Here is a 22929-nt window from a genome sequence, read left to right on the forward strand (position 1 = left end):
TTAGCATGAGAATGCAACTCTTTAACAGTGTAAATAAGTCAGAATGCATGAAATAGCATTAGACCCCCCCTTTAAAAAGACGGACAAATGTTAGTTTTGCAGGAGGTAGATCTCTGTTGGTATGTTCAAGTCTTCCTGAGAAGTTTGTTTACAAGTTGGTAAGTCGTAATTACGACATCAGGTGCATTTAAATAAGTTTAGTTGGAGCAAGATGTTGATGTAACTGTGCATAAAGATGATTTTTTTTTAACTGTAATACAAAATGATGAATACAATTTATGAAGATGATGTAAATTATGTATTCTATCGTAATTTTACAATACTATGGTGGGTTTTTTTTTTGTTTGTTTTTTTACATGCAACTTAGTTTTATTATAAATGGGACAAGAAAATAATCTTAAACAAATTTATCATTGATACATTTGCTCCCTCCGACTCATAATTCTGACTTTATGGTGACGTTCATGTACATTCAACTCATAAATACGATCTTTCCGACATAACTTGAATGCACCATAAAACACCTCTGGTGGCAATTCTGGCCCTCAAGATCCAGTTTCCTGCAGAGTTTAGCTCCAACCCTAATCAAACACACCCGAACAAGCTAATCAAGGTCTTCGGGATTACTAGAAAGCTACAGGCAGGTGAGTTCGATCAGGGTTGGCGCTAAACTGCAGGAAAGTGGATCTTGAAGGCCAGGGCTGTGTCTGAAATCACTCCCAGTACCCTCATTCATTACCTACATTAGTCCACTAATATAGTACACTTGAGGGAGTGAATGAAAACGAGTGAGTGAGTTCAGACACTGAGTGCGCCGGAAGGGCTACTGCTTTTGCATAGTTTGTGTTTTCGGTTTAATAATGATTTGAAACTTGGCAAACTGGCAGCTCCAGTAGTAATGAAAAGATTTACCTTTTATTTACGCTGATATTACGCTGTAGCCACATTGGACCAGAGGTTTGATGGATGGATGGATGGATGGATGATTCAGTTGCGGGCGTCATCTTCTGAATTCATTCGGCGGATGATTCAGTTACTCTCACAGTGCCTTATGGATATTCTCTAGCCATAGAGCGTACATCGGTTGTATACTTGTTATTGTGGTGCATTATGGGATTGAATGAGTGCACTCGATAATGTCCACTATGGTTTCGGACACCACTACAAATGGCTGTTCCCTCAAGTAGAGACCTATTTAAGGGTATAGGGAGCGATTTCGGACACATAAAACCTGCACTACGTCTGAAATCGAATACTTCCCTACTATATAGTATGTGAAAAACAGTACACCAAAAGAATAGTATGTCCAAATACATAGTATTCAAAAAACAGTAGACAAAAAGTCCCCGGATGACCTACTACTTCCACCGAGATTCTGAAGTGTGCATTCGATGGACACTTTACTATCCCGTGAGGCCACAGGAGAGGATTTGTGAATGGAAGTGAAGGGACGCATCTGACGCTGGTTGGTCATGTGACAGTAACAACATGGTGGATGTAGTACATCCGAATTTCATTCATACTACCCATATTCATACTATATAGAACATACTTTTTTAACGGTCGTGAAGTAAATTAAAATGTAGTACCTACTCATACAGTACGCATACAGCACTGGATTGAGCACCCAGTCGACTTGAGTGGCATCCTTACAGTGGTTGTCAGTGGATCTCCCACTTGATTTAACTCATTAGCTTTTTAGAAGACTGCTCTAAGATCTAAACTTGTGAGAAGACACCCAAAATGTGCAGTGAAACTGCCCTATAGAAATAGAAATATTTCCCTGCTATATTGCCATGCATTTATTTTATTTTATTTTATTTTATTTTATTTTCACTAATAGTAATAGTAGTTTCACTAATACTTATCACTAATAGTAGTGTGTTGCCTGTAGGAGAGGTCAAGAAATAAATGCTAAAGAAGTACTTTGGAAAATGTTTTTACGTTGGGAGGAAATGGAATCACAGTGGAAAAGTGGAATTCTCCAGATTGCCCAGCTTTGTTGGAAACCCACTTTAGGTATTAGGCAGATAAGTACAGCTATTATCTAACTGGATTAAACAAGATGGCAAGATTATATTGCAATAGCAAATGTTGAATCAGCAATAAAATCGGACAACAATGGTGTCATAAATTTGTCACATTTGTAGGTTGTGTTTTAGATGAAACTATCAAAGGCGATTGGCTCTTTTACCTGAAAGGCAGGACTTTAATTCCTGCAGCGGCCATATTGAGCATTGGGTTATTCTCACACTCATTCATTCCTCCTCCTTATACTGTCTCTGGTTTAACTTTAGCATGTTGCAAAGATAAGAACCCAGCACTCTAGTAAGCGCAATAATGACATGCAAAAATATATGGTGAAATAGTCATTTTATTTAGATTTTATTTAATTGATACTATTTGATTTTTATTTAATTATTAATAAAATACCTTTATAATCAGCATTCCCTTGACTCAATCCACCATCTTGTACAGATATTCATTGCATTGTATTGTGCATTTTGTCGCATCCACTATGGATGCATGCAGTCCGACCTTAGATTTCAGCATAAAACAAGGTATCTTGTAGGGGAGCATAATTTAGACTGACATTTGTGTCAGGAACGTGACTAGTAAAACAACAAATGTTGCCTAGGTAGCTTGCTGGGCTTTGTGAATAGAGTATCCATCTTCCATGACTTATTGCAGATCAAGTTGTTGCTGAGTCGCAGTGTCCTCTCCTGACTTCCTCGAATCAACAGTGCCGTGCTTTATTTCAGCCAAAGCCCAGTGTGGAAATCTTATCTAGTGCACTGCAACCTTTTATTTGTGGATGGACATATTGACTTGCTCATGTTTCAGCCCAGAGCGTGAATCCCAGAATGGCAGGAGGTTAAGGGCAGACAGCTCTCAGTTCATGATGAAACAGTCAGAGGCAGATTGGTGCAATATTTCTAGGCATCACTCTGACACAAATCCCCTCTGCAGGACGCTGGAAGCAGACCAGGGTCGTGTTGGTGTGGCATCCAGTCTCACAAGCCGTGCATGCTGATGCCTCCAAATGTCAGCCCTAAATCTTCTGAAAGTTTATTGCTCTTGAAGTAGAGCCCAGAAAGCCCTCACCCACAGACTATGAAGGGCTCGGTGCCAGCAAACACAACCGTGCCAAACAGCAAGGCTCATATGCCAGTATCCTGATTCAACCCTCTTTCCAGGGCCACCTCAATAAGCCATTGCTATTTTATTGCCAGAATTGACTTGGTTTAAGCAAAACATAGCTGATTGCGTCATTGCCTTTTCTGTTTTCATTTGCGTGCTTGTCTCTTCTTGGATTTCATCAGGAGGTCAATGAAGTCCATGCATCTTAAAAATCAATCAAACCTACCTCCTGATGATTTCAGACTCTTGTTCTTTTAAAGAACTCTTTGGACAAGTGCATTTTCTTTTTCCTGTGCTCATGTATTTCCTAGTAAATTGGAAAGTTTGGCTGGACATATTGGGTGATTACTCTGCAATTGTTATTTCTGCAATTGTTTTATCATCACTTTAAAAACTTAATCCAGCCTTGGTTGGTTTGCTGGTCTTAGTTGGTTTAAGCTGGGTCTCCTTCTAAACCAGTTTGACCAGGATGCGGAAACTAATAAGTTTTGTTTTAAGCCAGGTTTTTGTTTTCTTTTAAAAGTCTTATTTTAAAAGATAAAGGTTTTGCATTTTAAATATTACATGTGCACAATGTATGGATTTAAATCCTTGCTAGTAAATCTTGTCAGAGCCGGTGTAGCCTTTAAAATCCAATAGAGCTGTTTTTAATGGAGTGTAAGAGTGCAGGAGCGCACATGCCAGGCTTCTGTTTGTTCCACTCTGGCTTCTGAAGAGCATCAGAGGTGAAATGCCGGCCATTTAGCCTCATTTAGTCTGGGTTCAGACAGGTGGCCAGAGAACAACTAATGACTGCAAGTGAAATAGGAAGGGGCCCCGCTAATGTGCTCTTCGAATGACCTCCATTGACATTTTTCAAAGGAAAAGTCATGAATTCAGCTCTCACATTCGTATGCCCACAATGTAATGTTTGGGATGGTGCAAAACAAGACAGTTTTATTAATTTTAATAAAAACATTGACTAAAAAATACTCCTCTTTGAATAAAGCAACATTCTACAAAATAAAATGTTTTAATGATTTTAGTTTAAATGTGTTCATTTAGTGTACAAAATAGTATACTGAACTTAACATCCTAGAGGATTATCTGAAATACTAGTCTGATTGAAGCGATATCAATGTTACACAACATTATACTGCCTCTCATGAGCTATTAAGGGCATTTAATTGTATTCTAATATTGATTTTGCCTGCTATTATGGTAGTGTAAAATCACAGAAATATCTAGCACTTACCTATCCAAGATTCTGTAGCAAAGCCTCTGAATCACTGCCAGACAAACATTTTCATTTGCTTCAGCTGTTTTCACACAATTGCTAAACCATTTGCAGAGGCAGCTCATAGTACTGCAAAGTCAGATGGAGGACACCATCAAACAATTTTCCTCCCATAAATGACACACTCTGCTCCTTACAGCGTTTAGCTGGTGTAATCATGAAGTACACAGTAAAAATAGCATGACTGCTTTGAGAGTCTCCAAACCTCCATTTGAACTATTTAAATGGGAATTGTGGCTTCTGCCAGGACTGTGCGTGGAATATTGTGAATGAGGTGGAGGAGCATTAGAATTATAACTCTATAGTATTACTGTCTCATTGAGCCTATTCTCACATTATATTAAGGGTCGTCTTTATTTTTTACAGGTATGCTGGTGGTCAACGTTACCTGGCGGAACAAAACGTATGTCGGAACACTTTTGGATTGTACACGTCATGACTGGGCCCCTCCAAGGTACCTGTAATGTTTTAACTTTTCAAATAAAGAAAATCAAGTGTTTTTCTCCACAATCCTGTTCTCTGGTCTCTCTTCCTTCCACATCACTTGCCCCTACTCCCTCTAGACTAGCAGTAAGCCAGTTGTATCACATCATAACCCTTAGAGATGAGGCACACTATTAAAAATACACAGAGCCTATCAGGTGACAAGAATAGAATCCCACCTCTGGCTTAATACAAGAATCTAAATGTGTGCTTTTTTAAAATCATTTTCTTTTATTTGAATATCCAAATCCATTTTTTTGTTTTAGTTGTTTAGGAGTGACTAAGTTATTAAAAGCTTTTTAGTAGTATCAAATGTGTTAACCGGTAAAGTACATCCTGTATTAAATCTGTTTAAAGTACAAATCTACATGTTACACTATTATAGTATTTTAACTGCTGAAATTTTAAGTATCGCTACCATGTTTTAGAGGTCTAAATGTTTTAAAAAAATATATCAATATTGGTCTAATTTACCCATTGACAGCATTTAATTTAGTGATTGTCATGATGGCTTATTATTATTATTAATTGTGAAGTTCTTATAAATAAATGTTAATTTTTCTCTAAGGTTCTGCGAGTCTCCTACAAGTGACTTAGAAATGAGGAATGGACGTGGCCGTGGTAAAAGAATGCGACCCAATAGCAACACCCCAGTCAATGAGAATAGCAACTCTTCTGATAATAAGGGCAGCAACAACAGCAAGACAAGAGCAAGTTCCAACAGCAAGGGTCGGCGTGGAAGCCAAAACTCCTCTGAGCGCAGGACTCCGCCCAACAGCAACACAGAGGACATAAAAGCCAGCCCCTCCTCAGCCAGTAAGCGCAAGAGCAAGCCTGCATCAGACATGGAGCCCAACTCCAGCTCTGAGGATTCTAAAGGCAATAAGCGTATGCGCACAAATTCAAACGGTGGAATGACCCCTTCTGCACTCCCAGTTCCTATCATCAAAACTGAGTCCCTTCCTCCTCCATTAGACCGAACCTGCCCCTCACCTGTACTGATTGACTGCCCACATCCCAATTGCAACAAGAAGTACAAGCACATCAATGGCCTAAAGTACCATCAGGCTCGTGCTCACAATGATGATGATATTAAGTTGGATATGGATGGGGACAGCGAGTATGGGGAAGAATCCTCTCTCCACCCAGAGCCAGGAAGTTGCAACGGAGCTTCTATTACACAGAAAGGCTCTCTCTCCCCAGCACGGTCTGTCACGCCTAAAGGAAGAGGCTTTGATGCTCAGAGTCCATCTCCCTCTCCTGGAAAGTTTGGCTCTAAGACAAAGAAAAAGAATGGTGATGTTGAAGCAGACGTTTGTGGCACACCTATGGAGGGTTGTGAGGATGGGCCTTGCGTCACTGCTGATGAGGCTAGCAATGATGGCATAGAGGACAGGAAGTCCAAAAAGCCCAACAGCACTGTCAAGCCAGACAAGCTGTCCCAGAAGAACATGAAATCTTCCAGGCCAAACCCTTCCCAGCAGATGTACTCTCTGCAGACAACATCATTCAGTGGTGGAAGCCCCAACCATCCCCCCGGGATCGCCAACATGTTGCAGGGCATCCCCAAGAGTCCCCAGCTGAAAGGCATGCAGTCTAAGTTAGGTGTAGCTGGGGACTCGTCGCCAATTATTCCAGCCTTGAGCAGCTCCAAGGACAAAAAGAAAAAGGACAAGAAAAAGAAAGATTTGGCCAAGGATGCAGACAGTCCCAAGCTCCCAGCAAAAAGTGTGAAAACTGAAGAGGGGAAAAGTCCATACTCTGAATCCTCTGACCCAGGAAGCAGAAGTGAGGGTCATCTCAATGGCTCCTCGGACCCTCATCAAAGCCGCCTGGCTAGCATGAAGGCAGAGGCGGATAAGATATACAGCTTCACTGATAATGCTCCCAGTCCATCCATCGGGGTGGCCAGTCGTGTGGATAGCAGCGGACAGCCTCTCACTCCTCTTCACGTTGTCACCCAGAATGGGGCTGATAGCTCCTCGGTAAAGACGAATAGTCCTGCATACTCTGACATATCTGATGCCGGAGAGGATGGGGAAGGTAAAGTGGAAGGGGTCAAAGTCAAAGCGGAAGATCAGTCAGGCAGGGAAGGTGCGAAAAAGGCTCTCTTTCCCTCTCAGGCATCCTCTAAAGAATCTTCGTATTATGCTACCTATGACAACTACTACTCTCCCAGTTACACCCACCCTAGTCCTGGTGGCTCCACTGCTGGTGGGCCTCCACCAGATGGGCAAGCTGTGAAACTGAAGAAGGAAGATGAACAAGAATTGCCAGAGGAGAAGGCGAAGGTGGACGTGCAGGATGAGCGCAAAGCTGAGGTTGCTTCAAGTCAGCCACACCAACAGCAGCAAGCCTCGGTCATTCAGCAGCGCTCCAATATGTACATGCAGCCACTCTACTACAACCAATACTACGTCCCCCCATATGGATACCCAGATCAGGTTTATCACAACCACCTCATGAACACTAATCCAACCTACAGGCAGCAGTATGAGGAGAGGCAGAGACTCATGGCTGAGCAGCACAGGTCTGCTGAGAAAAAGCCTGATTCGGGTGTGAAGGACAGGGAAGCCTCTCTGAAGGAGGACTGGAAACAGAAGGGCCCTGTTCCTCCAGGCCTAACAAAAGCCCCCAGCCTTTCAGACCTGGGAAAGCCACAGGCCGCTGGCAAGCAGAGAGACACTTCCTCCGAACCTGTCAAGTCAGTCATCATCCCTAAAGGGGAGGAGGTCAAGCTGCAGCCACAGCAGGCTGAGGGGCTTAAAATGAAGCTCAGTGAAGCTGGCCATCATGGAAAGGATGACTCAAAGGCAAGTGTAGAGTCTGCCAGGCTGGGTATGGAGCAAGCCATGTGGTACAGACAGGTGAGGCAAACGTGATTCTTTAACTGAACAACTGCACAGTTTGCACGCTAGAGGGATAATTCACCCACACATGAAAAATCGGTCATCTTTACTCACCTTCATGTCATATAGTAACCGGGGTGTCCGAAAAGGACAAAAACAAGCACAATTAAAGTCTTCTAATGCAAAACGCAAGATCTGGTCTTGAATTTAAATCAAAATAATACAATCACAGATTACATACAGGTGAACTAATTTCATTACCTTTCAAAACACTAACCCTAACCGTAACTTTTTTGTTTCCAGTACCCTGACAGTCAGAGACCACCAGATGAGGAGCGAGACCGGGAGCGAGACAGAAAAGGCAAAGATGAGAGGCCTAGGCCAAAAGACAGCAGCTCCAAAGAAGATAGTAAAGATGGAACTGATGGTTCATGTCCTCCCAGCACTGAGGACCATCGAAGTGGAGGAAAAGACCCCCGGCCCAATGCCCACATACCTTTCAGCTCCCCCTTGGCACAGCACCAACCCTACCTGCATTACATGCATGGATATCCTTTTGGACAAAGCTATGATCCCAGCCATCCTGGATACAGAGGCATGACTATGATGCAGAACTACCCAGGTAAGACGAATAATAATAACCGAGTTTACCGATTAATTTGTATGGTTTGACCAACAACACACTCTTTGCAAGTATAGAATGGGTCAAAGGATTGCTTGGAAGACACATTTTGAATGCGCAGTCTTGCGTTCTTGCGTTGCATTATCATGTCCTTAACAAACCTCAGTACTTAAGGTGGCAACTTTCAAATACTGCTGCTGTTGTGTTAGATGTGTTATCATTCAGGTAGCTAGCTTTAGACATGACAACAGTTTAACTGGTTCAGCGTGAATCTCCTCTTGTAGATGACCTGATCCCCACTATAGCACCCCTTGTGGCAATGTTGAGAATGCAAGACTTAACGCTGCTTCATAAATTTGTATTGACATTTTAGAACACAATGACATGTAAAATCAACTTGTGTTTGTAAAAGAGTTGCCATTCATATACTTGCATAAAGTATGTTTTGGGTCTTTATGTGCATTAAAAGTGCGTAAAGGCACTTCCATAAAGTAGAAACACAGTATGGTTTCCTAATCTTTAGGGTCCTATCTGCCAGCGGGATACCCTTTCTCCCCTTACGGCAGTAAAATGGGCGGTGGAGAGGAAGCAGAGAAATCTCGCTCCAGCCCCACAGTCAGCAGCAAGTCGGCTTCAGAGTCCAAAGCCTTGGACATACTACACCAACATGCCAACCAGTACAAGAGCAAATCGCCCACCGTTGCCGACAAGCCCTCCCATGAAAGGGAGCGAGGAGCAAGCGAACGAGAGCGGGAAAGAGAGAGGGATCGAGAGAGGGAGAGAGAAATGGATCGACCTCGATCATCTCCCTCCCAACGCATAATGCCACCCCACCACCATCTAGGCTATCCCCTTGTAGCCGGGCAGTATGATCTGTCTTATGCCACAGGTTAGCAGGACTCTTTTACATTAACTTGTAAAGTAACATATGAATATTCTGATTGTTTTGAGATGGTTGTGGGTGAAGCTCACACGGTCTGTCCAGAACGTGTCATATTTACTCCCAAAATCTGACTGAAAATACAGGAAATACAACATTTTACATTGAATATTATATGCATTTTATATTTGCAATATATACTGTGAATTGTGACTAGGGTTGCGTATCAAGAACCGGTATTCGATAAGACACATGCATTTCGATTCCATTTAACGATTCCTGTGTTTGCATTTTAATGTGATTTTAACCATTCAAGCAAAAGAAGACGCGAAGGAGAACTCAATTCAGCACTAGCGCGCTGTTTTCGGCGCTGCACACACATCTCCTCTCATGTAGTACGTGAATACTGATTTGAGTGGTCTTTTGCATCTTCTTGTGCTTGAACAGACACATATATGCAAAATTATGTCAAAATATCCTTGTAAACACAGTCAGTTTTGTCTTAAGTGAATGTGAACAGTTGAGGGGAAAAAACGCATGTGTATCAGTATATTGGATCCGTGCATTCAGTCTTAAAGTGACAGCAGCCTAATAAAACCACTGCAGTCTGTCATTAACTTTAATCAAAGAAAAAAAAAAAAGAAAATCACTCACTGATCTTAAATAACTTTTGTAGTAATCTATATTTTATTAATAAAAAGAAAACTATGCATTGTTTTTACATTTTGATTTAAATTTCTGTACCTGAACTCTCAGTTGTAGGCCTATTCATTTGTGCTTTAGCTAATTTATTTCTTATTTTATTACTGACTGTTTACTTGTCTTTAATAATATTTGAAGTTTATATTAGTTGGGCTAGTTGTTTTTGCTTTGGTAATGTGAACCAGGCATTTCTTAATGAGATTTCAAATGGTTCATCTGATGTGGGACAAAATATTGGTGCTATTAAACTGTGCCAATTCCACAAGGAAACTGTGCGTAAACAACATCTTTACTGGATGTTCCTTAATTGCAGGCCTTTCATCATCAGCGATTGTTGCCAGTCAGCAAGCCTCAGCTCCTTCCCTATACCCACCAGCACGGAGGTGAGAATGGTAAGAGGAAACAAAGATCAAGAAAAGTCAGCAGAAGTGATGGATTGTGGCCAAACAGAGAGTAAATCACATAAATCAGTCAATTATGACAGCAGCATGTGTTCATGCGTAATATAAAAGCTTGTTTTTGATACCCAAGCTCATAGAGAGGTTTGTCCAAAATTGTCCACTTGAGGCCCTTCACTTCATCAGTTTCACTGCAGCATGATTATTTAAGGACCCCTAGATTGAGGCTAGTGTTTTTAGCACAGCAGCATTGCTAACTCTCCTGTACTGTTTCGACAAATGAAGCCTATGCTGACCTCTGGTGGAAAAACTTGTAATAACATCAGGGGAATGGGGAGAGTGCATTGAATTAGTCATGTTTAATAATAAATATAAAACACAATACATTTACATTTGTATTCTAACCAGTGGTTTCTTGTGTTTTCTTTCTTTCTTTAGGGAAACCTGATTGTCTCGCCCTTCTTTACAAATAATCATGTGACTGGATCACATGGGGAAGTATATGGAGTTCATTTAGACATCAGTTGAATGGTGTTTCTATATTTTTAGTTTTTCTGCCGGAATGTGTGGCAGATGTTTTCCTAGTATCTGTACCTCGTACCCCACTACAGACTGAGACCAGGTTCAAAGCCATCCCGCCCTGCTCAAAGCCCAGCCGGCCACTGAACTATATGCCTGTGAACTGGTGAGGAATGATTGAAAAGCAAGGACTGTCATTCTACTCGCCCGACGCAGGCTGTGACCAGGCTGAGGCAAGGACTCGAGGGGACATAAGAACACAAAGACTGAAAATAGTTTTATCACACTGAGATAACTAAAGTTGTTTCCTTTTTATTTTAGTTGGCATCCTCACTGAACAAAAAAAAAATCGGTTTGACCCACGGTTTTTGAATTGTTCTCTAGATACCACCAGTGAACGCTGCAGATAATATCTAGCATTGTCTCATAACTCTGTCTTTCTGCCAGTGGTTCCTAAACGGTTCTCATCGCCACATGCCTCAAGACTGCTCTCCTTTTTTCCCCTCATGATTTTTTCTTTTTTCCATGCCTCGCTTCTCTATCATCAGCATGGTTCCGTGTAACAAAAATGACTTTTTTATTTTTTATTTTTTTCAAAAAAAATTCTGTTCCTACAACCAGTAAGTTATAGCACTCTGCTTAAACTGTAGTAAGTTCCGGTGACCGTCATGCTGTTTTATTGAGACTTGTTCAGCAGTACCATCTCATGGTCTACCAAATTAAAGAAAGCATCCTGTATCATATGGCTGCACAACAGCATTCAGCGAGATATTTCACTTCAAGATTCGTTTGTGAAATATAATTTTAGTGAGCACTGTTCCGCCAGTCTTTCAGAAGAACATCACTGGCTGAGGTCCGTTTACTCCAGGGAATTCTCATTGTTATCCTTCGACTTGAAACCGAATATCCTCCTTCCCATCTTGGCTACCTTACCTCATCGCTAACAGAATTTCCGATTTATCGCTGTGGTTCTTAAAATGGATGTTTGTTAATGTGACAAGGTATAGTAAGTTCTTTTAGAGAGACGCTTATGTGGTGGCCGTTCTGCTACAGCGGTATGGGGTGCGTGACACCAGAGGCCCAGTAGTTTCGTTCTAATTGTTCTGAAGTTCTTGCATGGGGCCGCTCTATCCCTGAACACTTAATGTGGAAGTGTTGTGATAACTCCAGCGTGTTTTATGAAACCAAGTGAGCGTTTGACCCGAACATGCTTTCATAGCCCATCATGCTCTGTGTATTTCATGTGTCGTCCAGCATGGTGTACTATAGCACTAGAAATGTGACTTTAAACAGTGTCTCCTCAGGCAAAGCATACTTTGGTTTCGCAACAAACGCTGTCGACTTTCTTGGTTGCACACACTATGTGATGTCTGTATATGATGTACAGAGGGACTGTTTTAAAATTCAACCAAGAAACCATCTGATTACTTTTCTTTTGTTTTTGTTTTTTTCTCTCTCGGGTGTGTTTTTCTTTTTCATTTTTGGTACTGTCCTCTGCTTTATCTGCCATAGCTTTGTTTTGGCTTGCTGTCACAATGCTTGCTGGATTTTTTTAACATTCAGTAGATCCTTGAAACTCTTAAATGAGTCTCGGGAGTCTCTTAATCTAAAATCTCGACTAGTCGTAGCTCACGATGGATCTCAGGCATTTTCCTGGTCGTTTTCTGCAGAAAATGCTGATTTTTGGGTCATATTTTCACACGAGCAGGTAGATTTTAACAGGCTCTGTTGGAACGAGACGACAGACAGGTGTTCGGAGGATTACGTTGACTTATTCACTCAATCCCATGTGTAAAGTCACAATGGAAAAAAAAAGCAGTAAAGCACCATGGTACACAGAATACTAAGAGAAATGGGCTGCACATCCAAATTCATCAATATGTAATTTGAAATTAGGTACATTGGGATGTTTGTGCTGCAAAGAATTGTCAAGAGTTCAAACCTGAACCATTGTTTTTGATCCTCATGGGTTTTGTCAGTTAAGAAAGATTCTCAGTTAATGAAAATTGGTGCTCGGTTGACATACTTTGATTTGTTGGAAAGAGGATGCAGTGCACTATTGCATGCTTTACGTCATTTTCACGATGGACTACCACCTCTTTCCTGTCGCGCTTCATCCCAAGTGTTTCTCAAAAGACAATTTATCACCAGGTATCAGGCCCCGGTACTTAAAGAATGTTTACATTTTTTTTAATGGCTTTGTTTGGATTTTTTTTTTTTTTTTTTGGCTGTATCACCTAATTCCTCCTGTTCTTTCTTGGACTGTTCTCTTATGTAAAGTGTACATTACCACGTTTCTTTTTTTTATACAATACTGTAACTTGCCTTTGTACATTTAGGCAAAAAAAAATAAATCTTTTTATGAGACAATCACATCTGTCCTTGTGTGGCTCTCTGTTCTGTTCTACAAACATTTACAAAAAAAACAATATTTGTACATTTGTATTTTTTGTACATTTTATTTACTTTTACAATAAAGGTGGATGTCCTTATCCTTCAATCAGAAGATAGTTTTTAGATAAGTTATCATAGGCCCTGTTTCCACCTGGTATTAAGATGGTTGATCAGATGATTCAGATCACAAGTAGACGATCGACACACATTCCTGTTTACACCTGGTGTTTTAATCCGTCTCTTTTGTCCGCTTTCAACCACTTCAGTCCTGATTTCTTCGAGGGGAGGGTCTATGGTCAGGTAAATGTATGGGTTTTTTTCACATCTTTCGATCTAATGGATGATATAAGTATGTGCAATTTACATATGAACGCGGCCGGTGATGACAGAAAAACATACGAAGAGCAGCAGCTTTCATTTCTGCTCTGACAGCCACAAGACCACGGCGAACGCTGTGAGTGTGTGTTAGAAATCAGGAATGGTGAGAGAACATTGTGCTTGGTATGTTTTCCGTCTTCAAGCCAAACTTGGGTCTTCAGCCAACAAAGTTTAAATCCCATCTGGCCACTTTGGTAGCGCTTTTGTGGCTGTTCGAACACAATCGACAAGTGTCTGCACTATAAAAGCAATCCGGTCAATGTGTTTTCGACTACCAAAGGCCCTGTATTAAGATGAGTTTTTGTTGATCAGATCACAAGTGGACGGCGCTAAATACAAGTGTTAACAGGGTCTAAAACATTTTGAGCTTGTCCACTTTCAACCACTTCCAGAGGTAGTCGAAAACGCATTCAACCGGATTACTTTCATAGTGTAAACGCTCATGTGGTCGAATGTGTTCGAACAGCCACAAAAGACCGCATTTTCTCCGCCTGCTGACCGAATGCGTAAACATTATGGGAAGCGCTCTAGCCAGACGGGATTTAAACTTGGTCAGCTGAAGACCCAAGTTTGATTTGAAGACGAAAAATGTACCAAGCACAATGTTCTCTCACCATTCCTGATTCCTAACACGCACTCACAGCGTTCGGCGTGGTCTTTCGGCTCTCAGAGTAGAAAGGAAAGCTGATGCTCCCCTTGTGTTTTCTGTCATCTCCCCGGGCGAGTTCATATGTAAATTGCTTGAGCTTATTTCGTCCATTCAATTGAAAGATCTGAAAAAGCCAATTCATCGACAGACCCTCCCCTTGAAGAAATCAGGACTGAAGTGGTTAAAATAGACGGATTAAAACACCAGGTGTAAACGGGAATGTGTCTCCCTCATCTACTTGTGATCCGATCAACTAAAAAGCATGCAAATATCAGGTGTAAACCGGACCATACTGACCATTGTAAGGTCCAGTCACTACTAAAGGACACTCATTCGCACTGTGTCAGTGATTCTTCATCAAATTAATTAATTTATCCCATTCCTACACGTTTGACCAAAACATCTTCATGATTTCCCCCAACCGTTACTGATTTCTGGAATTCTGCATTTTATAGAGATTATGCAATTTATATCCAATGAAACGCTAGAAAATGTTATATGCACTGTAGAATTGTGAGTCACTTACTTTTTAAGAATTATTTCCCAATGGTATGTCAGTCATTTTTTTTTTTTAAATCTGTGATATTTCCGCATTTTCTATGACTGTGGGAACGCTGTGTTTAGTGTTTATATGACTGACAGGCTCAATAAATTGCTGTAAATATTTCAAATGCTTCACCTTTAAAATCTTGGATGCATGAAATTCCAAGTCCCTAGCATTTTAATTCACTTTCCATATTATTGCTCTAATGCTGTTAGACAGTCATATGATAACAATGAAATGTCTGAAAGGGTAATTGTTTGTAATCATTTGCACAGTAAGAGCCGTAAGCCCTTTCGGCTTGTGTAAAGTGCTTTGTCTATGACAAAAGGAGCTTTTTATGTGCAACGTGATGCAGCAGTGGAGATTATGCAGCGGGATGATTTTGTGGATTGTAAATGTAAAATCTGATTATCACTGAATCTGATGGGAGGGGGATGGGAGGGAGGCAGGGAGATGCTGAGGCAATGACTTTTCCTCTGATGTCCTGCAAGGGCATGGAAGTACACTTTTCCTCTTGCTGCTTAGCAAGTCTGCATCAGATATCTGGGATTTCATGGGATGCACTATATACGCAGCCAGTTCTGAGGCTCCTTCAGCGGAGGGGCCTGAGGCACAGAGACGCCCCCATGGTCACGGCACCAGGACCTGTCGCACCAGAGACCGGTGAGGCTCAGATGAATAATAGTGTGTGGACTGACTGTTGACATGTCTTTTATTAATGCTGATCTTTAAGCTGTTAAAAACTCAACTGATCTGTGTAGTAGGAAATTTATCGCCAAAATGTGAATGTCCCCATTCATTTCAGGCTGTTGGTGTGTGCTTTATTCCTACTTTGTGCATTTTCATTTTGTATTTGATACATATGCTTTCTTGTGTACATCTGTTTGTAACTTAATTTACACAAATTTAGGCTTATTATTTATTATCTTGTTTTTAAATCTCAAATTAAAATCAAAGTAGAAATATAATATTACCAACAACTGTTGTAAAGTACTAGCTAAATGAAATGCTTCTGTCATGAAGTAGTATATTAATAATATAGGATGATGATAATACTATTTTGAAATGTTTTCTTTATGTTAGCAGGCTAAGTGAAACATTTAAAAGAAAACCTCCATACAGATCCATTTTTATAGACGTCTACGGACATTTACTTTGTCAGCCATTGTCAGAAGTGTCTGGACTAGAAAAATAATTGATTTAACGAGCAAATGGGTATTTATTCCGATTCTGCAGCGTGTCAGTCAGTCTGTGTAATGTGTGTGTGCTGATACAGAGGAGTAAATCCAGCGAGAGTTCCCGGAGCTTCCTAATAACACCGAGTCGCTAATGCTGCTGACGCTACAGCTCTCATAAGACATCACACTACATAACGCTCACAATCACACTTGTTATGACCCTTTACATTAATAAACACGCTCTTTATGAGCACGGACTATTATAACGCCGGTAATGATGCCGTTGTCTTTACACTGACACGTCTCTATGGGATATGTCGAGCGAGGTTTTGGATATTTCCTCACCGCCAGGTACGTGTCAACTCACTATATTTGGCGAACGTAGTGAGGTCTACTGTTTGTAATTCACATATCTAATTCGCGTACAGGTTTTGATTGATGTTCGCTCGGAGAATATGGTAAAGATAGCCAGTTGATTTGATCGGTGTGATTTACATTGTTTAATGCTAAATTTACACTGCCTAACTCATTACAAATGAGTAAATTCGTATCCCATTTCAAAGACTGAGCAGCGGGAAACCGTTGTAAAACCCAGCTAACGGGGAACGTTCTCAGAACTTTGGCTAATGTTCTAGCAAGGCTTTCTCAAACTTTTTTCTAGTAACATTGATATAACGTTCAGTGAATGTTATCTGGTCCTTGATAATGTTAGCACAAAAACATACATCGTTGATGGAACGGGTTTTCTTTCATTTTGGATGTTAAAGTTCTGTCAATGTTCTCTCAGTTATGAACAAACGGTCACACTTAAGATTAATTCTCACTATTAACTACGACTTTTGCCTCAATATACTCCTAATTACTGCTTATTAATTTTTATGTAGGTAGTTATGTTGCGTATTGGTAGGATTAAGGGATGTAGAATATGGTCATGCAGAATAAGGCATTAATATGTGCTTTATAAGTACTAATAAACAGCCAATATCCTAGTAATATGCATGCTAGTAAGCAACTAGTTAATAGCGAGAATTGGACCCTAAACTAAAGTGTTACCGAACAAACATTTGTCAAGTAACTTGTAGGCCTAATGCAACATTTGTTCAAAGTTATCTGGTCCTTAATAATGTTAGCACAAAAAAAATGTTTAAACATACATACTAAGTTTTTCTGAAACGTTTTAGTTGGATGTTTGTCTGTTTATTTAATGTTACTTGTTTCAGAACATTCCAAAGGAATGTTCCCATAATGTTTACAAAATTATAAAATGGAATGTTCCCTTAACATTTGTATAACCAAGAAAAAACATTTTTAAATAATTTCAACATGCAGAAATGACGTTTTCATAACCTAATGTGAACGTTAGCAAAACGTTCTTAGAATATATTTTTGTTAGCTGGAAATACAGTAAAAATACTGCTACTGTACGCTGCACAACAATTAAGTTCTATATTAATGTGCCAAAGTTGCTACATTGGCAGCCGCAAACTGTCAAGCGAGCGATTTACTTGGCAGATAATTATTAGTTTTTATTCAGAATCTTATGTATTTGAAATTTGTATGTTTTATAATAATGATGATGCATTTTATTTATTGGTGCCTTACATGACAGCAAATTACACCTTACAAGCAGATAAAACAAAATGACAAAAGCCAGCAATTTGGCCTAAAAAAATTACAACCAATAAAAGATACATATACACAGTCACTGTAAAGCCTGCCAATAGGCGAGATTTAAAAATGGGAAGATTATCACTATTGCTGATGTCCTGTGAAAGGAAGTTTGAAAGATTAGGGGCAGCATAGCTAAAAGCTCTAGATCCCATAGAAGCCATACACATATGAGGAAGAACTAGAGAACATGTAGATGATGATCTAAGTGTTTGAGAGGGAGTATATATGGAGAGATGATCAGACAAATAAGAAGGAGTGAGATTATGCAATGCCTTGTAAACAAGAAGCAATATTTTGAATTCAATGTTGCTTAACAGGAAGCCAATAATCAATATGTGATGTGACAAGCACATGAACCATAATGGCAGTGCTCCTCATTGAGAGGGCTGGACGGAGACGATTAATGTGACGTATGTAATAATAAGCTGTCCGGGTAACATTATTAATATGTGACAGAGTATTTTCAAAGATACCACCCAAGCTCTTAACCTGCATAGAAGGGGAAACTGGAGAATCATATATAGAAAAAAAACATTATTTTTTGTACCTATAAGAATAATTTCTCTTTTGCTATGTTTAAGAAAATTGAATATAATAAAATATATTTTATTATTTAATGTTCGCCACCATTTCGCTCGATGCATTGCGTTACAGTGATTTTATCATTGTTACAGAAGTTTAGGCAGCTATAAAATTGCTTTATTGAACTGTAACCACACTGACTTTAATTTAAGCAGATATGTCTGGTGGTTTGTTGCTAGTATGAAGGCTATGTATAGACCTTAGTCAGGTTAGACGCCATATTGAATTCAACACGGATGAAAACAAGGCTGTGAGGGATAGATGCACAGTCTAGATCACGTCATTTTCCAATTTTCAAAACTGTTTTATGGAGATTTAGTCTACTGAAAGTTTTTTTTTTCATCAGCTGAACAATTGGATTGTTGTTAAACAGTACGATCCATTGAACAAAAATTAAATATGGCGCTACCCTGATTAAAGTCTAGTCATCGTTGTTAGGTTTTAATACGCAATTAAACACCATTAATTGTTCATTTAGTCTATACCAAACACTGGACAGGATATTTTTACTATGCAAGAGATTTTAACTAGAGATCCACCAATGTATCGGCCAATAATCGGTATTGGCCGATAAAAGGATTTATTTTAACTGTTGGCCATCTCTGATTGCTTAACAGCCAATGATATCCTGTCAATCAAAAGGGGGTGGGAAAACATGTCAGACTGCAATTCATACTGTGTGTAAATCTCTCGTGTTGAATTTAGAACAAGTTAACACGACATAATGCATTAACAGTTCAAAAGTAGTGAAGTTAAAGACCAAATCACCCAGAGTTCAGGCCAGGATTGCCAGGTCCGCAGTTTTTTGCTACACCAAACATTATTTGTAGCGCCTTTCATCCAATAATCGCAAAGAGCTTTGTGATTTGTTACTTGTGATAAGAAACAAAGATTCCGATATATAGTTTATGGTTATAGCACGAAAAAACATCCATGAACATCAAAAGGTATGTTTAAAGATACAGTAAAGCTTACAAAAATGTTTCATGTAATTGCTTAATCAGTGTTTCAATCGTGGAAAGATGTCAATAAAACAGCTTGTCACATTAATCTCAGGAAAGTTAACCAGTGTTCACATTTCATTATTTAGCTATAAAAAACACTAGAGAGGATCTTATTTAGCCTACTGAGTTGCATACAAACATTTCCATTTTTATTTGTGTGTAATTATTATATCTGAAAATAAATAGCAGTTGAATATAATAGCTTTGTTTTTAATTTTAACTTCTAATATTATAGTAATGTATCAAATGAGTATGGTTTACAGCATTAGTTAGGAGAGATTTTTTCTTTTAAAAAAAAAACAACTATTGGTATCGGTATCATTCTGAATAATTGGCTATCGTATCGGCAGAGAAATTTAGTATCAGTGCATTTAATTAATCAGCATCCACTCCATACAAACTATATATATACCGCTGTGTTTATAAATGGAAAGGGCAGTGGAGCAGGCCAAGAGAAGTTAAGACGATAATGTAGGTCACTCGCAGGGAGAGTCCTCTTAATTCTTTACAATAATATGCCACCAAAAGTAATGTAGGCTATATGAGTTCAGTGTTTCAATAATTTACAACAACCATAGTTTTTGCCAAATTTTCAAAAGTGATGTTATTAACCAATCAAAAAAGAAGGCAACACCTCTTAGGAATTTATTATGGTTTTAGAGTAGTAACAATAAATGCAGCAACTAGGGTATTCTGGCAGAAATTACGATTACCACCATTTTGTAAATTTAGAAGAAGAAAAAAATGTTTTTCAAAGTGTTCCTGTATTCGAAAATGAAACAAAGGATTGTTGTGCTTATTTAAACCTGACTCTTGCTGACATAAACCGTGATCACACCACACAGGTGTTTTCCAACAAAATAAGCTCACCAGCATGTCCTCACAATACAGTCTGGATAATGCCGTGTGAATGACTTGCAAAGTATCCGTCAGAAAGCTCTCTTGTGTGTCACTGCCTGGGGTGCAGCTACAGCCTGCAGATGTACATGAGAACAGCCCATGAGCCTCCTGCAGCACAGCTGCCTCTCTGTTATTGCTGTGAAGCCCTGAGGGCCCTTTACACAAATACAGCCAACCTCCTGTCATTGCCCGCTGTAAACCATTAACATTAAAGGGTTAGTTCACCTAAAAATGAAAATAATGTCATTTATTACTCACCCTCATGTCGTTCTACACCCGTAAGACCTTCGTTCATCTTCGGAACACAAATTAAGATATTTTTGATGAAATCCGATGGCTCAGTGAGGCCTGCATAGCCAGCAATGACATTTCCTCTCTCAAGATCCATTAATGTACTAAAAACATATTTAAATCAGTTCATGTGAGTACAGTGGTTCAATATTAATATTATAAAGCGATTAGAATATTTTTGGTGCGTGTCGAATCAGCGGTTCGGAGCGCCAAAGTCACATGATTTCAGCAGTTTAGCAGTTTGACACGCGATCCGAAGCTTCATGAAGCAGTGTTTTGAAATCGGCCATCACTATATAAGTCGATATTTTGTTTTTTTGGCGCACCAAAAATATTCTCGTCGCTTTATAATATTAATATTGAACCACTTAATTTGCGTTCTGAAGATTAACGAAGGTCTTGCGGGTGTGGAACGGCATGAGGGTGAGTAATAAATGACATTTTCATTTTTGGGTGAACAAAACCTTTAACAAATTATAGCAGTTACTATGGCTGTATCTTATGGCTTATTGTACTTGAATAGTTGTAAAATATGCACAATCCTATATCAGTTATATGGCTAATTTAGACCAGTGTGATATTTTATTCTTTTATATGCTTCAAGTTTGAATGATGCTATTAGTTAACTACCAGAAAGGTTGGAGGCTTTCCCGTGCTTTGTTTTATGTCTCGTAAATCATATGTATTCAGAGCAAACATGCTTTACTCTTTAAAATAAAGGTTACTATTATCATTGATGGTTCCGTAAAGAACCTTTAATATTCATGGAATCTTTCCATACTATAAGGTTCTTTATAGTGGTAAAGGTTCTTTAGATTATTAAAATGTGCTTCATGTTAAGAAAAAATGTTTTTTTTTTTTTTTTTTTTCCACTAAAGGTTCTTTGGGAAGACCAATATGGTTCTTCCACTGTGAAAACTCACTGAACTTTTATTTTTAAGATGGTTTTCAAGCCTTTATTCCTTGTTTACAACTTTTGCAGCATATGCCAATTTTGTCATCAATGCCGTTGCCAGGTAGCAAAAAAATGGTGGTGTGTCTTTAAGAGAGGCTTCTGTGTCTGTAGGCTAAAGTTGATTTGGCTAAACGGATTAGCAGTTATCCTGCCTAGTAAATACGCACTAATATAGAGAAACAAAGAGGGCACTGATTAACCTCCAACATTTAGGACAGCTCTGTCATTGTTAAAGGCGTCATATGCATGATATAAAATAGTTCATAGTACTATAACGAAAACATACTAACCTGCAGAACCTGGAGCTATGGGTGATGATTGCTTTAAGAGCATACGTAAAGCACGGCTTCCCTTAAAAGTTCTTCACAAATGTAGCTATGACATGTTTATCAGTGTACAAATTATATACTGTATATTATTGGTTCTCAAACTTTTTGACTCCAAGGCCCCTCATGATATTTTTGGTACTTCTGCTTTAATGACAAAGTTAAAAGATTTTACATTAAAATAATGAAATAAAATAATCGTATATAATTAAAATAATTGAATTCCATTATTCACACTCTTTATGAACAATGAATTTATATGACATTGTCCATGATCACAGAATACAGGGTATTGTCATTATTTTTTCACTAAGAAATAGCAAATTTCAGCAATTTCTATGTGATGATTTTTTTTTCATCGCATAGAAATTGCTGAAATTTGCATCACATAGCCTTAGTTACATTAGTTACATTTATATTCATTATAGAAATTTACATGACTTAATTTTATTAATTTCATGACCTTTCCAGGTTTAGAAATCACACTTTATATCCAGGTTTTCGAAATCCACGGGAACCCTGATTCTTAAATAAAAATGACAGTTCTTGAGGAAACAATTTTTTTTTAAAAAAAAGAAAAAAAATGTCAGTTTACATCTTGATTAGTTAATTTTGTCTTACTTTAAATCATTTTAAGCCATCCCTTGTGAAAAAGAAGTGCACTTAATTGTAAAAACAAAAACACAGAAATTTTTTTTTACTTAAAAAAAAAAAAAAAAAAAACTATACTTGCAGATGATGTAATATTAATGAAATAAAAGGCCATTTAAATGTAATTAAAAAGAGTACACTTTCATTACTGTTTCTTAAATCACTTAAGTACACTTTTAAAAAGCGCACTTTGTAATAGTCAAATTAAAAGTTTTACTTTAGAGTACATTTTAAATCATTATGTTTTAATAATCTTCCGTTATGTTTTAAAGTACACTTATTTTGATGTGTTGACTAACATACTAAAGCACATGTAAGGTACTTGATAATAACTGTAGTGTCTTATTTGATACATTTAAAGTTAATTAATTTTAAATGTACTAAATTGCAACTTTATCATTACAAATGTGTAATTATAAATATTTAACTATATAACTATAAAATAATTAACTATATACTTGCTATAGGGTTAGGGTTAGGATGAGGGTTTGGTTTAGGGTTAATTGCATGTAATTATGAATTATTTATTGTTATTA

At 38.7% G+C, this 22929-nt stretch overlaps 2 protein-coding genes across 6 annotated transcripts in view; both read left to right on the forward strand.

Moving 5' to 3' along the window:
- Positions 1-13243, forward strand: part of znf609b (zinc finger protein 609b) — a 56052-nt gene extending 42809 nt beyond the window's left edge. The window contains exons 4-9 of one of the 2 annotated variants that reach the window (XM_051900845.1): positions 4784-4871; positions 5469-7767; positions 8053-8371; positions 8895-9260; positions 10267-10336; positions 10790-13243. In XM_051900845.1, the coding sequence (XP_051756805.1) occupies positions 4784-4871; positions 5469-7767; positions 8053-8371; positions 8895-9260; positions 10267-10336; positions 10790-10799 (3152 nt within the window). In that variant the 3' untranslated portion in view covers positions 10800-13243. Of the gene's footprint in view, positions 1-4783; positions 4872-5468; positions 7768-8052; positions 8372-8894; positions 9261-10266; positions 10346-10789 lie in introns of both variants that reach the window. The other variant, XM_051900846.1, reaches the window with a different exon arrangement.
- A 2880-nt stretch (positions 13244-16123) lies between these two features.
- gramd2aa (GRAM domain containing 2Aa) overlaps positions 16124-22929 on the forward strand; it is a 38557-nt gene continuing 31751 nt past the window's right edge. For 2 of the 4 annotated variants that reach the window (XM_051900857.1, XM_051900856.1), the window contains exon 1: positions 16125-16364. In XM_051900857.1, coding sequence (XP_051756817.1) covers positions 16321-16364 — 44 coding nt within the window. In that variant the 5' untranslated portion in view covers positions 16125-16320. Of the gene's footprint in view, positions 16365-22929 lie in introns of all 4 variants that reach the window. The other 2 variants (XM_051900858.1, XM_051900855.1) reach the window with 2 other exon arrangements.

The sequence above is a fragment of the Ctenopharyngodon idella genome, chromosome 7, assembly GCF_019924925.1.
Source record: "Ctenopharyngodon idella isolate HZGC_01 chromosome 7, HZGC01, whole genome shotgun sequence".
NCBI classification, from domain to species: domain Eukaryota; kingdom Metazoa; phylum Chordata; class Actinopteri; order Cypriniformes; family Xenocyprididae; genus Ctenopharyngodon; species Ctenopharyngodon idella.